The following is a 14,311-nucleotide window of genomic DNA, read 5'->3' as shown; positions in this document are numbered from 1 at the left end:
GTTGTTGCATCAGCTACGATATGTTGTTACATGTATACGTATATATTGCATATTTTGTGGTGTATATATTTTAGCACCTTGAAGATAAATACAATTTTGTAAAAGTTTATCGAATAACTTCAGACAAGAAAAGCGTGTAAGTGATACAGATTTTTATCACCAAACGTCTTTGTGAGACAGGTTATTGATTACGGAAGTCATCTTGCTTTTCCATGCGCATGCGCAACCAAACGGAATATGTCAGATGAGAAACATGCAGCCGAGTCAGAAAAATGACCGACAAATGTTTATACGCATTGAAAAAAGGCCATAATTGGTAATCAGAAACGAAATAATTGCACTGTACAAACATGTTGTCTTTAAATTGTCGAATTACTGGCATGTACTATCTCAGAACAGTGCATACAGAAAGGGAGTGATGTTTGTCGTCTCGTCTCTGAATCTCATAAACATAATTTTCCATCGACATCGAAACGGACTCTTTTAATTAGTCTGTTCCAAACTTCTCGATATCATGGAGACCGAATCTGCAGACAGTTCTGGAGGAATGGACAATGGTGTTATTGAGATCATTCCAATGGATGAATATGACTCGCAAAAGGTAAACACACATATGGAGCATGATGAATCATAATGAACGAATTCGTCTCATTTGAAATAATATAAACAAGAGTACCCAATACACTTTATACCCAGTTTAAATCAAACTTTTTATTTATTTACTTTGTAATTCATTTTCGTGTGTGTTCATTACCGCTTTCATTACTTATATTGTCATTACTGTTACACTGACACAGTGATCCTATTTATAGAATCAAACTGGTAAAAAAAAACCAACTCTTAAATATTACATATCGGAATACACCTACACATATATTTTTGCTGTATTCGGCACTGACGGAAAACATGCTCTGATTCCATCGAACTCCTATTGGTTGATCTATTGTTTGAAAGTGGGACATGTTTGTTGAACATATGCGGAATATGCTCGCAGGAGGCTGCCACTTTTGTCCTCCTTCTTAACCCTTGCCACATTTTACATTTTAAGACAGTGACCATGTATTCTCTATATGTGTACATGCAAGTTTTATATAATAACCCCACTCATGCCACGTACTGTTCAACACTCAAGTCAAGATCTTGTGTCATCATCGTTAACGACAAAGTGGATTCTCATAAGACATCAGATCGATGGACATTGCTATGTTTTGAATTCACTCATTAGGAAAATAAGTTATAAGCTTATATATATATATATATAATGAAAAAATGAAATGCTGGAAAGTAGATATTCTTTAGTTCCCATTCTCTGGTATATGAAGTGGAATGGTGCAGCCTAGTGTTATTGGCTAATTATATATAAACTTCTCAAGTGTGATTTGATTGATTTTGATGCCTGCTTGCACTCCTGTCAAGTTGCAGGTTCCAGTCTACAGGTTGTGACAAAAATGTGCTAGCGGTAATTTTGATTTGGCTGCATTTGGCTATTAGGTTGGAGATGGCACAATTCTCTTATTGCCATTCTGGAATTTCTTAACAAAGAGTGGTCTTTTGTTTTTGTGCAATTACCAGAAGATACAGATTGGTCTTTCTTTTTGGGTAATTAACAAAATGAAGTCTTTATAGGGAAAAGTGTGTTGTGAGCAACCCAACATTAGTTAAACCACCAGCACTATATCAGGGCTTTTTCTCACTGCTTTGGGAATGGGGCCTGTGGCTTTGAATTGGGGAAAATGGAGCGCCAAAACCAAGATTTGGGAAAATTATGAAATATGAAATAAAGCATAACAATTAAGATTTTTTATTTCAAGTGTAATTTATATACTTTTTTGAAGCCAATTCGCAAATATTTAAAGCCTTAACCAACTAAGTTCATGCAATATTTTTGGATAGTTTTCAAGAAACTTTGATTTTGGGAAATTTTAGGATTGAATTGGGAAAAATTTAGAGGTTTCGCCATGGGGAATGGGGCCGATTTTCGGCCCCAAATCATGCTGAAAAAAAGCCCTGTATATATGCATGCATGCATGGTATATACACACAATTTGATGAACATTCATCTAGAAAATGTTTTGCAATTAAACCCCACACCCATTGCCTTGCTACATATTGAGTCAAATATGAGATGTATAAGGAATTATTGCATACAGGCATTACTGGTCCAAGGTAATTAATTTCATGAACATTCTTTAACTTTAAAGGAATTCTTTAACTTGTAGGAAAATCAGCATTAAGGCAGACAGTAAGGAAAAATCTTAGTTAAGGAGCATTATTTAAAATCTGTAATGCTTTCCTATGAAGAATTTTGAGTTTTAAAAAGAATTCCTTATAGTTAATTGTAGGGACTGTTTGTGAAACTGAGCTCAGGATCAACAAACCTATGAGAACATCATTGTTTTTCTACTCCTTATCCATATTGGGGATTTATAGCTACAAACATTCAAGAAAATATTTCTTTGTTAAAAACTGATTAAGTCATCACCAATCAGTGATTTGTTTTAAATTTGTGTGCAGTTAGGGCGTGCAGAATATATATAATAAAGGCCTTATCCCTACAGAAATTTTGAAAAAAAAAACCTTCTGAATATGGCGTGATTATTTTCCTGAAATAAAGAAAATTAGCCATATTAAAAATACATATTCCTAGAAAAAAAATATAAAAAATATACAAAAAATTTAAAGTAACAGTTACTCTGAAAAGTTATTGATTGTGAATATCACTGACACAACATTATGTGTTTAAGTTTTCATATTTGTCTTCTGTCTATAGCTATATTGAACCTTGTGTCTTGTATGGTGTTGTTAAGTTTGTAGAGGGATATCTTTGAAAAAATGTTACTGACTACATAAATTATGCTATCATAGGTACGGGTATAATACCATTTAGTATATATGTGTGTCATGCATAAGTGTAACTGTTGCTTGTCAATGGATTAATTTCCTCACCTGCATATATACTGATCGGTCATGATCACTGTCCTTATTATATATAATTAATTGCCTAAGAGATTATATCAATATTCTTAGATATTAATTTTTCATTGTAATTAATATCATTCATTTCTTTAAATGAAGAAAATGAACCTTAAGATTTAAAACTTTCCTGAATTCTATATAAGTTATCCAGTTCAATGAGTTGAATGGTTACCTTTTAAAAGCCATTTATAATATAAGTTCATATGTCTTGTACATTATGACCATATGTATTTGGTTTACCAGATGATAATTGCTCAGTTTTCTATTGATTGGAAATGTTACCATGTAACTATCAGTCGATCACGTTATGAAATACAATATGTATACCACTTCTGTGTCATCAATATACTGGTATAGCTAGCATGAGGTCACACCTACTGATATACATATACATGGAAGCCATGCTTTGGTGCACATGAATTGCACATGTACAATTACACATTCAAGTGAGGTTTTCAATTTTCCATCAGGCCAGATTATGGATGTAATATTTGATGTTTTGTGTGACTGATGAGTGAGTCATATATATTTACGGTATGTATACCTGTTAAATTGCAACATCACCTAAGGTTTGTATGGAGGTCCTCCTCAGATGTAATAGGATCCCCTGATGTAATTGGAATTAGAAGTATAAAAAAGTGATGTCCTCTTTGCTTAAAAAGGATATGGGGATTGGCTTAAAGTTAAATGCAAACCTTGTCACTGAATTCATAATAAAGTTTTCTTCAAAAATTAAAAAAAAATAACAAACTAGTGTGTGATAGAAAACTTGATCTATGATAGAAAACTTGATCTGATATTACAATTTGTTTGTTTGTTAACATATACATTACTTATCAATCAAGATCCTAACCAATGTTAAAGTTGATTATATAATATAACAATTACTTTGAGAGAACATGTACAGCTAGGTTTGATTTCTCATTTGAGGTATTCCCAGACTGCAGACAGCTATTATAGACGTAACACTCTTGATCTGTCCAGTAACTCGTAATTCTGTCTTTTCTCAGTGTACTCCACCTTTTCAACACCTTCTATTAAGTTGTAGACCTATACATCCTTATAACTGCAGACTCTTGCTGTTAAATATGACAGGGTGTAAAACCAAAATAAGACCAAACCGAACCAACTTTCGCCTTGACCACATTTATATAATTTATCATTGGGCCACATGCGGAGGATTGGCTAAGATCTAGGCCTTCAAGGTATAATTATTGTCAATAATTAATGAATATACCATAAAAAATGGTTTATTATCAACATTACTTGCTAAAAATTAAGTAAACATACAAATCGGGCCTTTTCAATGTATATTGCCAATACCAGTAATAATGGTATTGTTCAGTCACCCATTTCCAGAAATTCTATGGGTCCTTTCAAAGTGTTATATTATATAATGTGTACAGTACTTCAGATGTGCATGTATATCTTTCTATAAAGTAATCCACAGGTATTTTCTGTTTTACTGTTACATAACACACATATAATACATGTCAGGTTTGTTGAGATGTGGTGTTATCTTTACCCTAGTTCATAGATTGGAAGTGTTCCATATATCTGTTAGATTTGAATGAGGACTTTACAAGTGTTATCACTACTACACCAGTTAACGTACATGTATATACCTATATACACAGATTTACTTTTATAAATGATGGACATGAACTAGCATTTTAGTGCCAACTTTACACATCAATACTACCAAAGGTGTAATTTTATAATTCCGAAAAAAAACAATTATAAGTATCATTTTGATTATAAATCAATAAATGAATCAGAGATATTTGTTCGGGGATGTATGGTTTGTTTGGTTCAAAAGAAGCTGCAATTATACACAAACAAAACTATTTTTAGAACTTTGAATACACACCAACCATGAGAGAATTGGCGACATATTTGAGGAAATCAATAAGAAATGAAAATTGTTTAGATACCTGATATCAATATACATGAATTACTTATATTTTTATAATTAGAACAGTACAGTGTACATGTACATAGTGTGGGTAGAAAGTCTGGACCCAATTTCTTGAAGCAAACTCAAGTCAAAAACTGACTCAAGTCATAAATTTTCATAAGTTACGTAAGGAGAAATCTAAAGATGCTCCACCGCTGACAAATGGTATTTTTTCACTATCAAAAACATGAGCAGACGATTTAGTATTTTTCTTCAAGTACAAAAGTTACTTACTTTACACCATTACCACCATTGAAAAGTTTCAGCTTCTAATTTTACTTCTAGTTAAAAATATGAAAAATAATTAATTGCATCTCGAAAAAAATTCTGTGTCACTATATCCTATATGGAATAAAGTACTGATTGCGCATGCACCAAAGGCAAAATAAATTATTTTATATTATTGTTTGTGTTAATTAGACATATATATACACGAGTAAACACCAATTATTGTTCAAATGATGAATATCATTTATGCTATGTCGGTGGTGGAGCATCTTTAAGTTTTGACTAAAATCTGCACTTTTGTTTAAAGAAATCAGGGCATATAATTTTTTGAATGTTGGGGCACCTGTCAGGTGTGGGCAGGAAGTGTTACAATGCAGTAATAGCTAACGATGGATCTAGACCAGCTGCTACTGTCTGTCTGGGTATAAACAATGTAGAGTTTATGCCTCCACAGTCAATATATAACATGTACTGTAGTAGAGCATTCAATAGTTGTCTGTGTCATATTTGAAAAGGTCATAATAACATGTAAAATTGTAAAATTGCACCTAAGAGTTAGTAATAACATGTACCGGTGTAGTATGGTATTTTGACCCCCATGGTAGAATGACCCCGTGGTCAAAATACCATTATGGTGAAATGAATCCCCCCCCCCCAATGGTAAAATGAACCCCATCCTTCTAAAAGTTACTATAACACTTGAAAACAAGATTTTTTCTTCACATTAATGATAAACTCCAAATTGGGATTAAGTTAGACCTATGGCTAGCATGTGGAAGGCATTTTTTTTTCTTTTCTGTTTTTTTTTTTTTTTTTTTTGGGGGGGGGGGATCAAAATATCATAGCCGTGGTGAAATGACCCCCCATCCCCACGCCAATCATGACTTTTTAATTCACATTTAACTGCCTTTAGATACAATAACATCATATTATATATTATGCTTTCAATGAAAATTAAATATTATTTGCAAAAAACTATCACTATGAGAACTTCATTTTAGAAGAGGAAAGGTATATGCAAATGGCTGTTAATGGGACATTAATCTCATAAAAACCTATACCTTACACATAACTGGCCCTTGTGTAATCTGGAACCCTGTATATTCCTGCGTAAATGTAAGGCAGTTATAATTAAGTACAAGAAGTAATTTAAACCTTTATAATTCAGAAACCTGGCTATACCAGTCAAATATGCTGATATCTGGTTTAGACAAGTTACACCATTGTCAAATTATTTGAGGTTTCTTTCGGTACCTTAATACATAATGATTAAGGATTCTTGATGATCATTGACTAAGGCCTGATATTTTGATTTATCAAAATAATTAGCATTTGATTTATTATTGTTCATAACAATTAATACTCCTCTGTTGCTCTGACTGCAGTCAGTATCAATATAATCAATTAGTTTGTCCAGTTCTTTGAATCACTAAAAAGAAGTAAAATATAATAAAAATACAATCTAGATCTAGTCATTGTTATTTCAAGAGGTACATACTTTGCCTAGAAGCTTATTTAATGCATTGTAATTATTTTCTCATAGCCGACCTGCTGCCAAAACTTTCCCTTCAAACGTTTTTTCATAAATTACCCATCTCTTGTTTATAATTAAATTAATTTCATGCCTGCCAATTTTTTGCCATGATTGGTTTCACATGACTTGTACTTTAATTGGCACAAAGAGTATCCTACATCTGATGATATTGTATACAGCTGGGAAAACTGGGATCAACAAGATACTGTAGATTGTTTTGAGAACTTGAATGCTTTTATCATGTTGGTATGGAGTGTAGGTTTTATTTATAATAATTTTTTTAGTGCCAAATGTTGTGGTTAACCATGTTACACTGATCATGATGATACAGTTGTAACACTAAATAGCTACTTCTTACATGGTACTACAATAAAGCCCAACCATAAAAAACAGCAACATATGTTTTAGGTCACAGTGACATAAACACATGACCAGCATGGGGTTATTGATTATAAAATTTTACAATATACATTGTATCCCATCCTGCAGTACTATATCTATTTTACTACATTAATCACTTTACCATTAAAATATCAGTTATTATCACATCGACAAAATAAAATAATGAATTTGTAAAATTGATAAAATATTGTTATTTTGTATGAGCTTTATTTAACTTATGATTTAAATGGCTAAGAATTTGAACTCATGTGTATTGCCAGCGGTTGATATAGATATTAAGTAAAGTTAAAAAAAAAACACAAAAAAAAAAACCCCAACACCTGCTTTATTTCCTGAGGAGATTACATTTTTAGTCTATTAACTTAATTACCCAAATACTAGTAACTGATCGTGATGGTCTTCCTTCATTCCAGGCTAAAATGCTTCATACTTTTAGGAAAACTCATGATCTCCTTTATTCCAGGCGAGGCTGCGCTGTTCGATGCAGTGGATCCTAACAAAGGCTTACAAGGAAAACATGCCCAAGGAGTTCAAGGATCCTTTCTACTCTACTCCTGAGGTATGTACAAATACTTTAACTTGGTCGTCAATCAATGAATGAACTTTCTTATGTTTCCCAAAAACATGGATGAAATAAACTACATGTAAGGGTTTATATAAAGTCCAGAATCCTGCATGCCTGGCCTGGCTAAGTTAATGACGACATATATATTACTTTGAAATGTGTCTTTGGTGTTATTAACAGGGTCATACATGTGAAGACCTGCCTAGCTAGCTTGATGACGACCTATAACTTCTATATTTAGACATATGTTTGGTGTTAATATACTTATTAACAGGGGTCAAACATGCATGTGAAGCCCACCTAGCTAACTTGATGACGACCTATTACATCTATATTTAGACATAAGTTTGGTGTTATTAACAGGGGTCAATCCATGTGAAGCCTCGCCTAGCTAACCTGATGACGACCAGTGAGCTGTACTGTCGAGCCTGTTCTAACATGTTTGGAGAATCTACTTCACAATGGAAAGGTAATGTACAGAATCTTAGCCGTCTTTGTTGATAATACATGATAATACACCAGATTGCATCATTAACAACTCAGAATCACCAAAATGCATCATAAACAAGCAAGATTGTCCATTAATGACCTGAAGTGATAAGATTTATCAACCTTCATAGATAGGTATGGAAAGTGAAAGTGAAAGTAAGGTTTTATTATAAGTGTTGACAACATCTTGTATAACAACTCTTGTAAGGGAGATAACTGTATCTGTAAACAGGACATTGGAGTATAATACAGGTACTGAGCAGGAAGGGGATCTATGTGGGGGAGAACGACGACACAGAAGTGACAGAAACCATCCTGATGAAGAATGCTCCATTCCAGACTGTAAGTATCCCGTCATATTACAGAGGTATCTGTTCTTGGGGGGAAAAATTATGATTATTAGTTTGTCTAGAGTGTTTGGGAATATTGCATTGTTTTCTCTAGACAATGTAATTGAAATGTTACTCAAGAAAACTCAGTCAATACCTACCTAAAACATTTTTCGCATATATTAGTTTCACATTTTCTACAGCAAATGCATCGTAAGGTCATTTATAGTAGTGTTTGTGTATCAGTCGTTTCTAACTGCTATATTTATTATATATTTTTCCTATTTTACAGAACGCCCACTTGTCTCTGATTGACGCCCTTATGATGGCTTACATTAGTGAGGTGGTCAGCGTGGAGAGGATAGTACAGGCTGTCAGGTAACAGTTGTAATGTGTCTGGTAGGGAAGTCCTAATGGAGTATAGCTCAGTGAGATAGCTCTCTAATACAAGTATAATGTGAGAGGATTGAGTTTCCTGTTGTGTATCCATGGCAATATTTTTCAGTGATATAACACTAAAATGAAAATAATTAGTCCATTAGGAACATGGTTAAAAGGAAATTGCTTCTTTTCCTATTAAGTGATAAACATTTACTAGAATAAACTTAATTTGGTAAATTAAAGATGCTCCACCGCTGACAAATGGTAATTTTTCTCTATCAAAAACAGGAGCAGATGTTTTAGTAATTGTCTTCAGTTACAAAAGTTACTTACTTTACACCATTACCATCATTGAAAAGTTTGAGCCTCCAATTGTACTTCAAGATAAAAATATTAAAAATAATTAATTGCATCCCGAAAAATTCCATGGCACTATGTCCTATTTGGAATGCAGTATTAATTGCGCATGCAAAGAAAGCAAAATTAAATTATTTAAATGATTTTTTGTGTTAAATAGACATACATATACACGATATTAAACACCAATTATTGTTAAATTGATGGGTACCATATTTATGCTCTGTCAGCGGGTGGAGCATCTTTAAATCATATAAAATTCAATGGTGTTGCGATATGGATATTTTGTGATCAGAATGTTAAGATTTTCTGTAATATTCCAGGAAGTACACGACGTTTAATGCCTCCAGTGAACTGCCCAATGACGTGTATGATGGCCTCGTGTTCTGGACCAATAAGATCTGTGTATCTACACAGCAAATCCTCGACAAAAAGTTCAAAGGTCAGGCTGACCAGATCATCCAGGGAGAGTCCCAACAAAAGGTAAACCATGTTTGTAGCAACAAGTATTTGTAAGTGACCTGAAAACTAAATTGGATTCACAACAAATATTTGTAATTAACCTGAAATACTAAATTGGGATCACAACAAGTATTTGTAAACCTGAAAACTAAATTGGTTCACAACAAATATTTGTAATTAACCTGAAAACTAAATTGGATCACAACAAGTATTTGTAATTACTGAAACTAAATTGTTCACAACAAATATTGTAATTAACCTGAAAACTAAATTGGATCACAACAAATATTTGTAAGTGACCTGAAAACTAAATTGGATCACAACAAATTATTTGTAATTAACCTGAAAACTAAATTGGATCACAACAAATATTTGTAATTAACCTGAAAACTAAATTGGAATTAACACAACAAGTATTTGTAATTAACCTGAAAACTAAATTGGATCACAACAAATATTTGTAAGTGACCTGAAAACTAAATTGGATCACAACAAATATTTGTAATTAACCTGAATACTAAATTGGATTTGGTTTGCCAAAGAATTATTTTTGGTGTCAAAGAAAAAAATGGCTATAATTGGTAGTTGGTCACACAAAATTATTTCAAATTCTCTGACATATATATTTCACATAACTCTGCTTTATGTCTATTCAAAGTATTTGAACAGTATTAGATGGACTTTAAGAACACTGTGCAAGTCTCTGATCTACCATTTGATATTTTCCGCTGTAGGTGAGGATTGTGAGCAGATCGACTCCCCGAGAGTCTGTGACCGTCCCTATTCTAGAAGATTTCCTCAGTGATGTGGGTGATGGGTGTTCTGTAGCTACACTCATCAGCTTCTACTGTCCAACTGCCCTCAAATTTGATGGTAAGTAATCTACCCATTCCTACACTCATCAGCTTCTATTGTCCAACAGCCCTCAAATTTGATGGTAAGTAATCTACCCATAGCTGCATGTAAACACTACCACATGTGGTTAAACCACATGGTCGAGACAACGGAATATATTATTTGTGAAAGGCTGGGAATGTCCTTCTTAAAAATTTAGATGGTTAATTACAAGCTGATAAGGTAGTGGACGGAAAGTATACCTATCGTGCATAGTGACCAGCCTGCTGCTGCACTCATCAGCTTCTACTGCCAACTGCCCTCAAATTTGATGGTAAGTAATCTACATAGCTACACTCATCAGCTTACTGTCTACTGTCAATTGATGGTAAGTAATCAACTGCCCTCCAACTGCTCTCAAATTTGATGGTAAGTAATCTACACATAGCTACACTCATCAGCTTCTACTGTCTGACTGCCCTCAAATGTGTAAGTAATCTACACAAGCTGCTCCTCAAATTTGATGCTCTAAAGTAATCTACACATAGCTACACTCATCAGCTTCTACTGTCCAACTGCCCTCAAATTTGATGGTAAGTAATCTACACATATCTACACTCATCAGCTTCTACTGTCCAACTGCCCTCAAATTTGATGGTAAGTAATCTACACATATCTACACTCATCAGCTTCTACTGTCCAACTGCCCTCAAATTTGATGGTAAGTAATCTACCCATAGCTACACTCATCAGCTTCTACTGTCCAACTGCCCTCAAATTTGATGGTAAGTAATCTACCCATAGCTACACTCATCAATTTTTACTGTCCAACTGCCCTCAAATTTGATGGTAAGTAATCTACCCATTCTTACACTCATCAGCTTCTACTGTCCAACTGCCCTCAAATTTGATGGTAAGTAATCTACACATAGCTACACTCATCAGCTTCTACTGTCTGACTGCCCTCAAATTTGATGGTAAGTAATCTACACATAGCTACACTCATCAGCTTCTACTGTCCAACTGCTCTCAAATTTGATGGTAAGTAATCTACCCATAGCTACACTCATCAGCTTCTACTGTCCAACTGCCCTCAAATTTGATGGTAAGTAATCTACCCATTCTTACACTCATCAGTTTCTACTGTCCAACTGCCCTCAAATTTGATGGTAAGTAATCTACCCATTCTTACACTCATCAGTTTTCTATTGTCCAACTGCCATCAAATTGATTACAAGTTATTATTACACTAGTGTCGTATTGCATTACATACATTACACGGGCAAAGTCACTGGATAACAGGCAGATCAAGAGATAAATTAGCATTGTAAATGATGTCATTTGATAGAACCTGATTCTACACTTAACCACAGAACTGCTTTGCCTGTATTGTATTAGTGTAACTGTATGTCATTCTATTTCACAGATATATGTCTAAAGTCCAGTGTCGGGATTGCTGACTCGTTGTATAACTTACAACTAGTGAAGAATTTCTGTGATAATTATGTGCCGGGGCGATGTTTCCTGCTGACGTACGAAGACTTCCTGTACACGAGTGATCATCTGCGACAGAACCTGTACGTGATGTTAGCAGAGCTGTTTTACTGGTTTGAGGTTCAGGCACTGGACTGTGTTGCTAACTGTCCGGGGGACTCACTCAAAGGGGAAGGTCAGTATTATAGTAATATAAGTATAATATGGCAGGAGATAGCAAACATGACATGGGTAAACTACAACTTACTGTCAGTTAGTCCCATCTTTTAATGACATCATATTTTAAGTATTTTTTGTGATATCGCTATCTCAAACTCACGTACTGATTGATCTAAACATTCTTTATGATACAGAAAATAGTAAATACATTGTAAAAAATGTGTATTATATAATGTTATATTTTTCACATTATTGAAGTTACTTTTGAAAAAATAATAAAGAAAACATTATGTATAAAAGTATACCAGGTAACGTGATAAATTCTGATATCTATGATAGGCCCGAGACCTTCTACAGCCAAACTGTTGAGCAGTGCAGGTATAGGTAACCTTCCCATCAGTAATGTCACCAAGCAGAGTTTCCAGAAGTCTCCGTCGTCGGACGACATCAGTATGACCCCGGGGCCCGGGGCGGCCGTCCCTCCCCGTCAACCTTTACTCCACAAACGGCTACAACAACAGCCTCACTATGGCAGTGGACCAATAGAAACGGACGTCACACATGGTAGGTGTCTACATTCAGTCAATTTGAGATAGAAAAATGATGTCATTCCAGTATAATAATATACACCTTCTGGTGTTATGTTATTATACATCACAGTCAGATGTTTCTATAATGTAGTTACTATCTGTAGTGCATGAAAAATTTCAAGCTGAGACCATGTGTGCTTAACGAATATGAAATTATCAATTTAACTGACTATAGAATATATCTTAGCTGGTTCATTAAAAGTGGTTTCCTCCAGTAAAACGGACACAAAAACCAAACCAATATGATGGGAAGTTTTGATTTCATCACGGTTTGTTTACATTTGATAGATGATGAGACGAAACAGGAGAAAAAACCAGTGCGGCGTTCACAGTCACTCAGTGGCCAGGACGACAGAAATAACATCCGTCAGTCAGTGATCGCCTGGCAAGATAATCAACAGGATAGGTAATTATCAGAGAGATAATGTGATTATATGTAGGTGTGGAATATAATCAACAGGATAGGTAATTATCAGAGAGATAATGTGATTATATGTAGGTGTGGAATTAATCAACAGGATAATCAACAGTGATAGTAAATTATCAGAGAGATAATGTGATTATATGTAGGCGTGGAATATAAATCAACAGGATTCAGGTAATTATCAGAGAGATAATGTGATTATATGTAGGTGTGGAATATAATCAACAGGATAGGTAATTATCAGAGAGATAATGTGATTATATGTAGGTGTGGAATATAATCAACAGGATAGGTAATTATCAGAGAGATAATGTGATTATATGTAGGTGTGGAATATAATCAACAGGATAGGTAATTATCAGAGAGATAATGTGATTATATGTAGATGTGGAATATAAACAACAGGATAGGTAATTATCAGAGAGATAATGTGATTATATGTAGATGTGGAATATAATCAACAGATAGGTAATTATCAGAGAGATAATGTGATTATATGTAGATGTGGAATATAATCAACAGGATAGGTAATTATCAGAAAGATAATGTGGTTATATGTAGATGTGGAATATAATCAACAGGATAGGTAATTATCAGAGAGATAATGTGATTATATATAGATGTGGAATATAATCAACAGGATAGGTAATTATCAGAAAGATAATGTGGTTATATGTAGATGTGGAATATAATCAACAGGATAGGTAATTATCAGAGAGATAATGTGATTATATATAGATGTGGAATATAATCAACAGGATAGGTAATTATCAGAGAAGATAATGTGATTATATGTAGATGTGGAATATAATCAACAGGATAGGTAATTATCAGAGAGATAATGGATTATATGTAGATGTGGAATATAATCAACAGGATAGGTAATTATCAGAGAGATAATGTGATTATATGTAGAAGTGGAATATAATCAACAGGATAGGTAATTATCAGAGAGATAATGTGATTATATGTAGATGTGGAATATAATCAACAGGATAGGTAATTATCAGAGAGATAATGTGATTATATGTAGGTGTGGAATATAACAACAGGATAGGTAATTATCAGAGAGATAATGTGATTATATGTAGGAATGGATGTAATACAGAATATATATGTATCAACAACAG

General features: G+C 33.8%; 1 protein-coding gene across 4 annotated transcripts in view; it reads left to right on the top strand.

Moving 5' to 3' along the window:
- The first annotated feature begins 204 nt into the window (after positions 1-204).
- Positions 205-14,311, top strand: part of LOC138309234 (calmodulin-regulated spectrin-associated protein 1-like) — a 42,689-nt gene continuing 28,582 nt past the window's right edge. For all 4 annotated transcript variants that reach the window (XM_069250389.1, XM_069250388.1, XM_069250387.1 and 1 more), the window contains exons 1-10: positions 205-601; positions 7,561-7,656; positions 8,026-8,131; positions 8,384-8,493; positions 8,773-8,858; positions 9,542-9,701; positions 10,415-10,553; positions 11,941-12,183; positions 12,507-12,731; positions 13,046-13,163. In XM_069250389.1, the coding sequence (XP_069106490.1) occupies positions 515-601; positions 7,561-7,656; positions 8,026-8,131; positions 8,384-8,493; positions 8,773-8,858; positions 9,542-9,701; positions 10,415-10,553; positions 11,941-12,183; positions 12,507-12,731; positions 13,046-13,163 (1,370 nt within the window). In that variant the 5' untranslated portion in view covers positions 205-514. The remainder of the gene's footprint in view (positions 602-7,560; positions 7,657-8,025; positions 8,132-8,383; positions 8,494-8,772; positions 8,859-9,541; positions 9,702-10,414; positions 10,554-11,940; positions 12,184-12,506; positions 12,732-13,045; positions 13,164-14,311) is intronic.

The sequence above is a fragment of the Argopecten irradians genome, chromosome 15, assembly GCF_041381155.1.
Source record: "Argopecten irradians isolate NY chromosome 15, Ai_NY, whole genome shotgun sequence".
NCBI lineage: Eukaryota > Metazoa > Mollusca > Bivalvia > Pectinida > Pectinidae > Argopecten > Argopecten irradians.
Note: the sequence above shows the minus strand (reverse complement) of the source record. Positions and strands in the feature narration are given on the sequence as shown.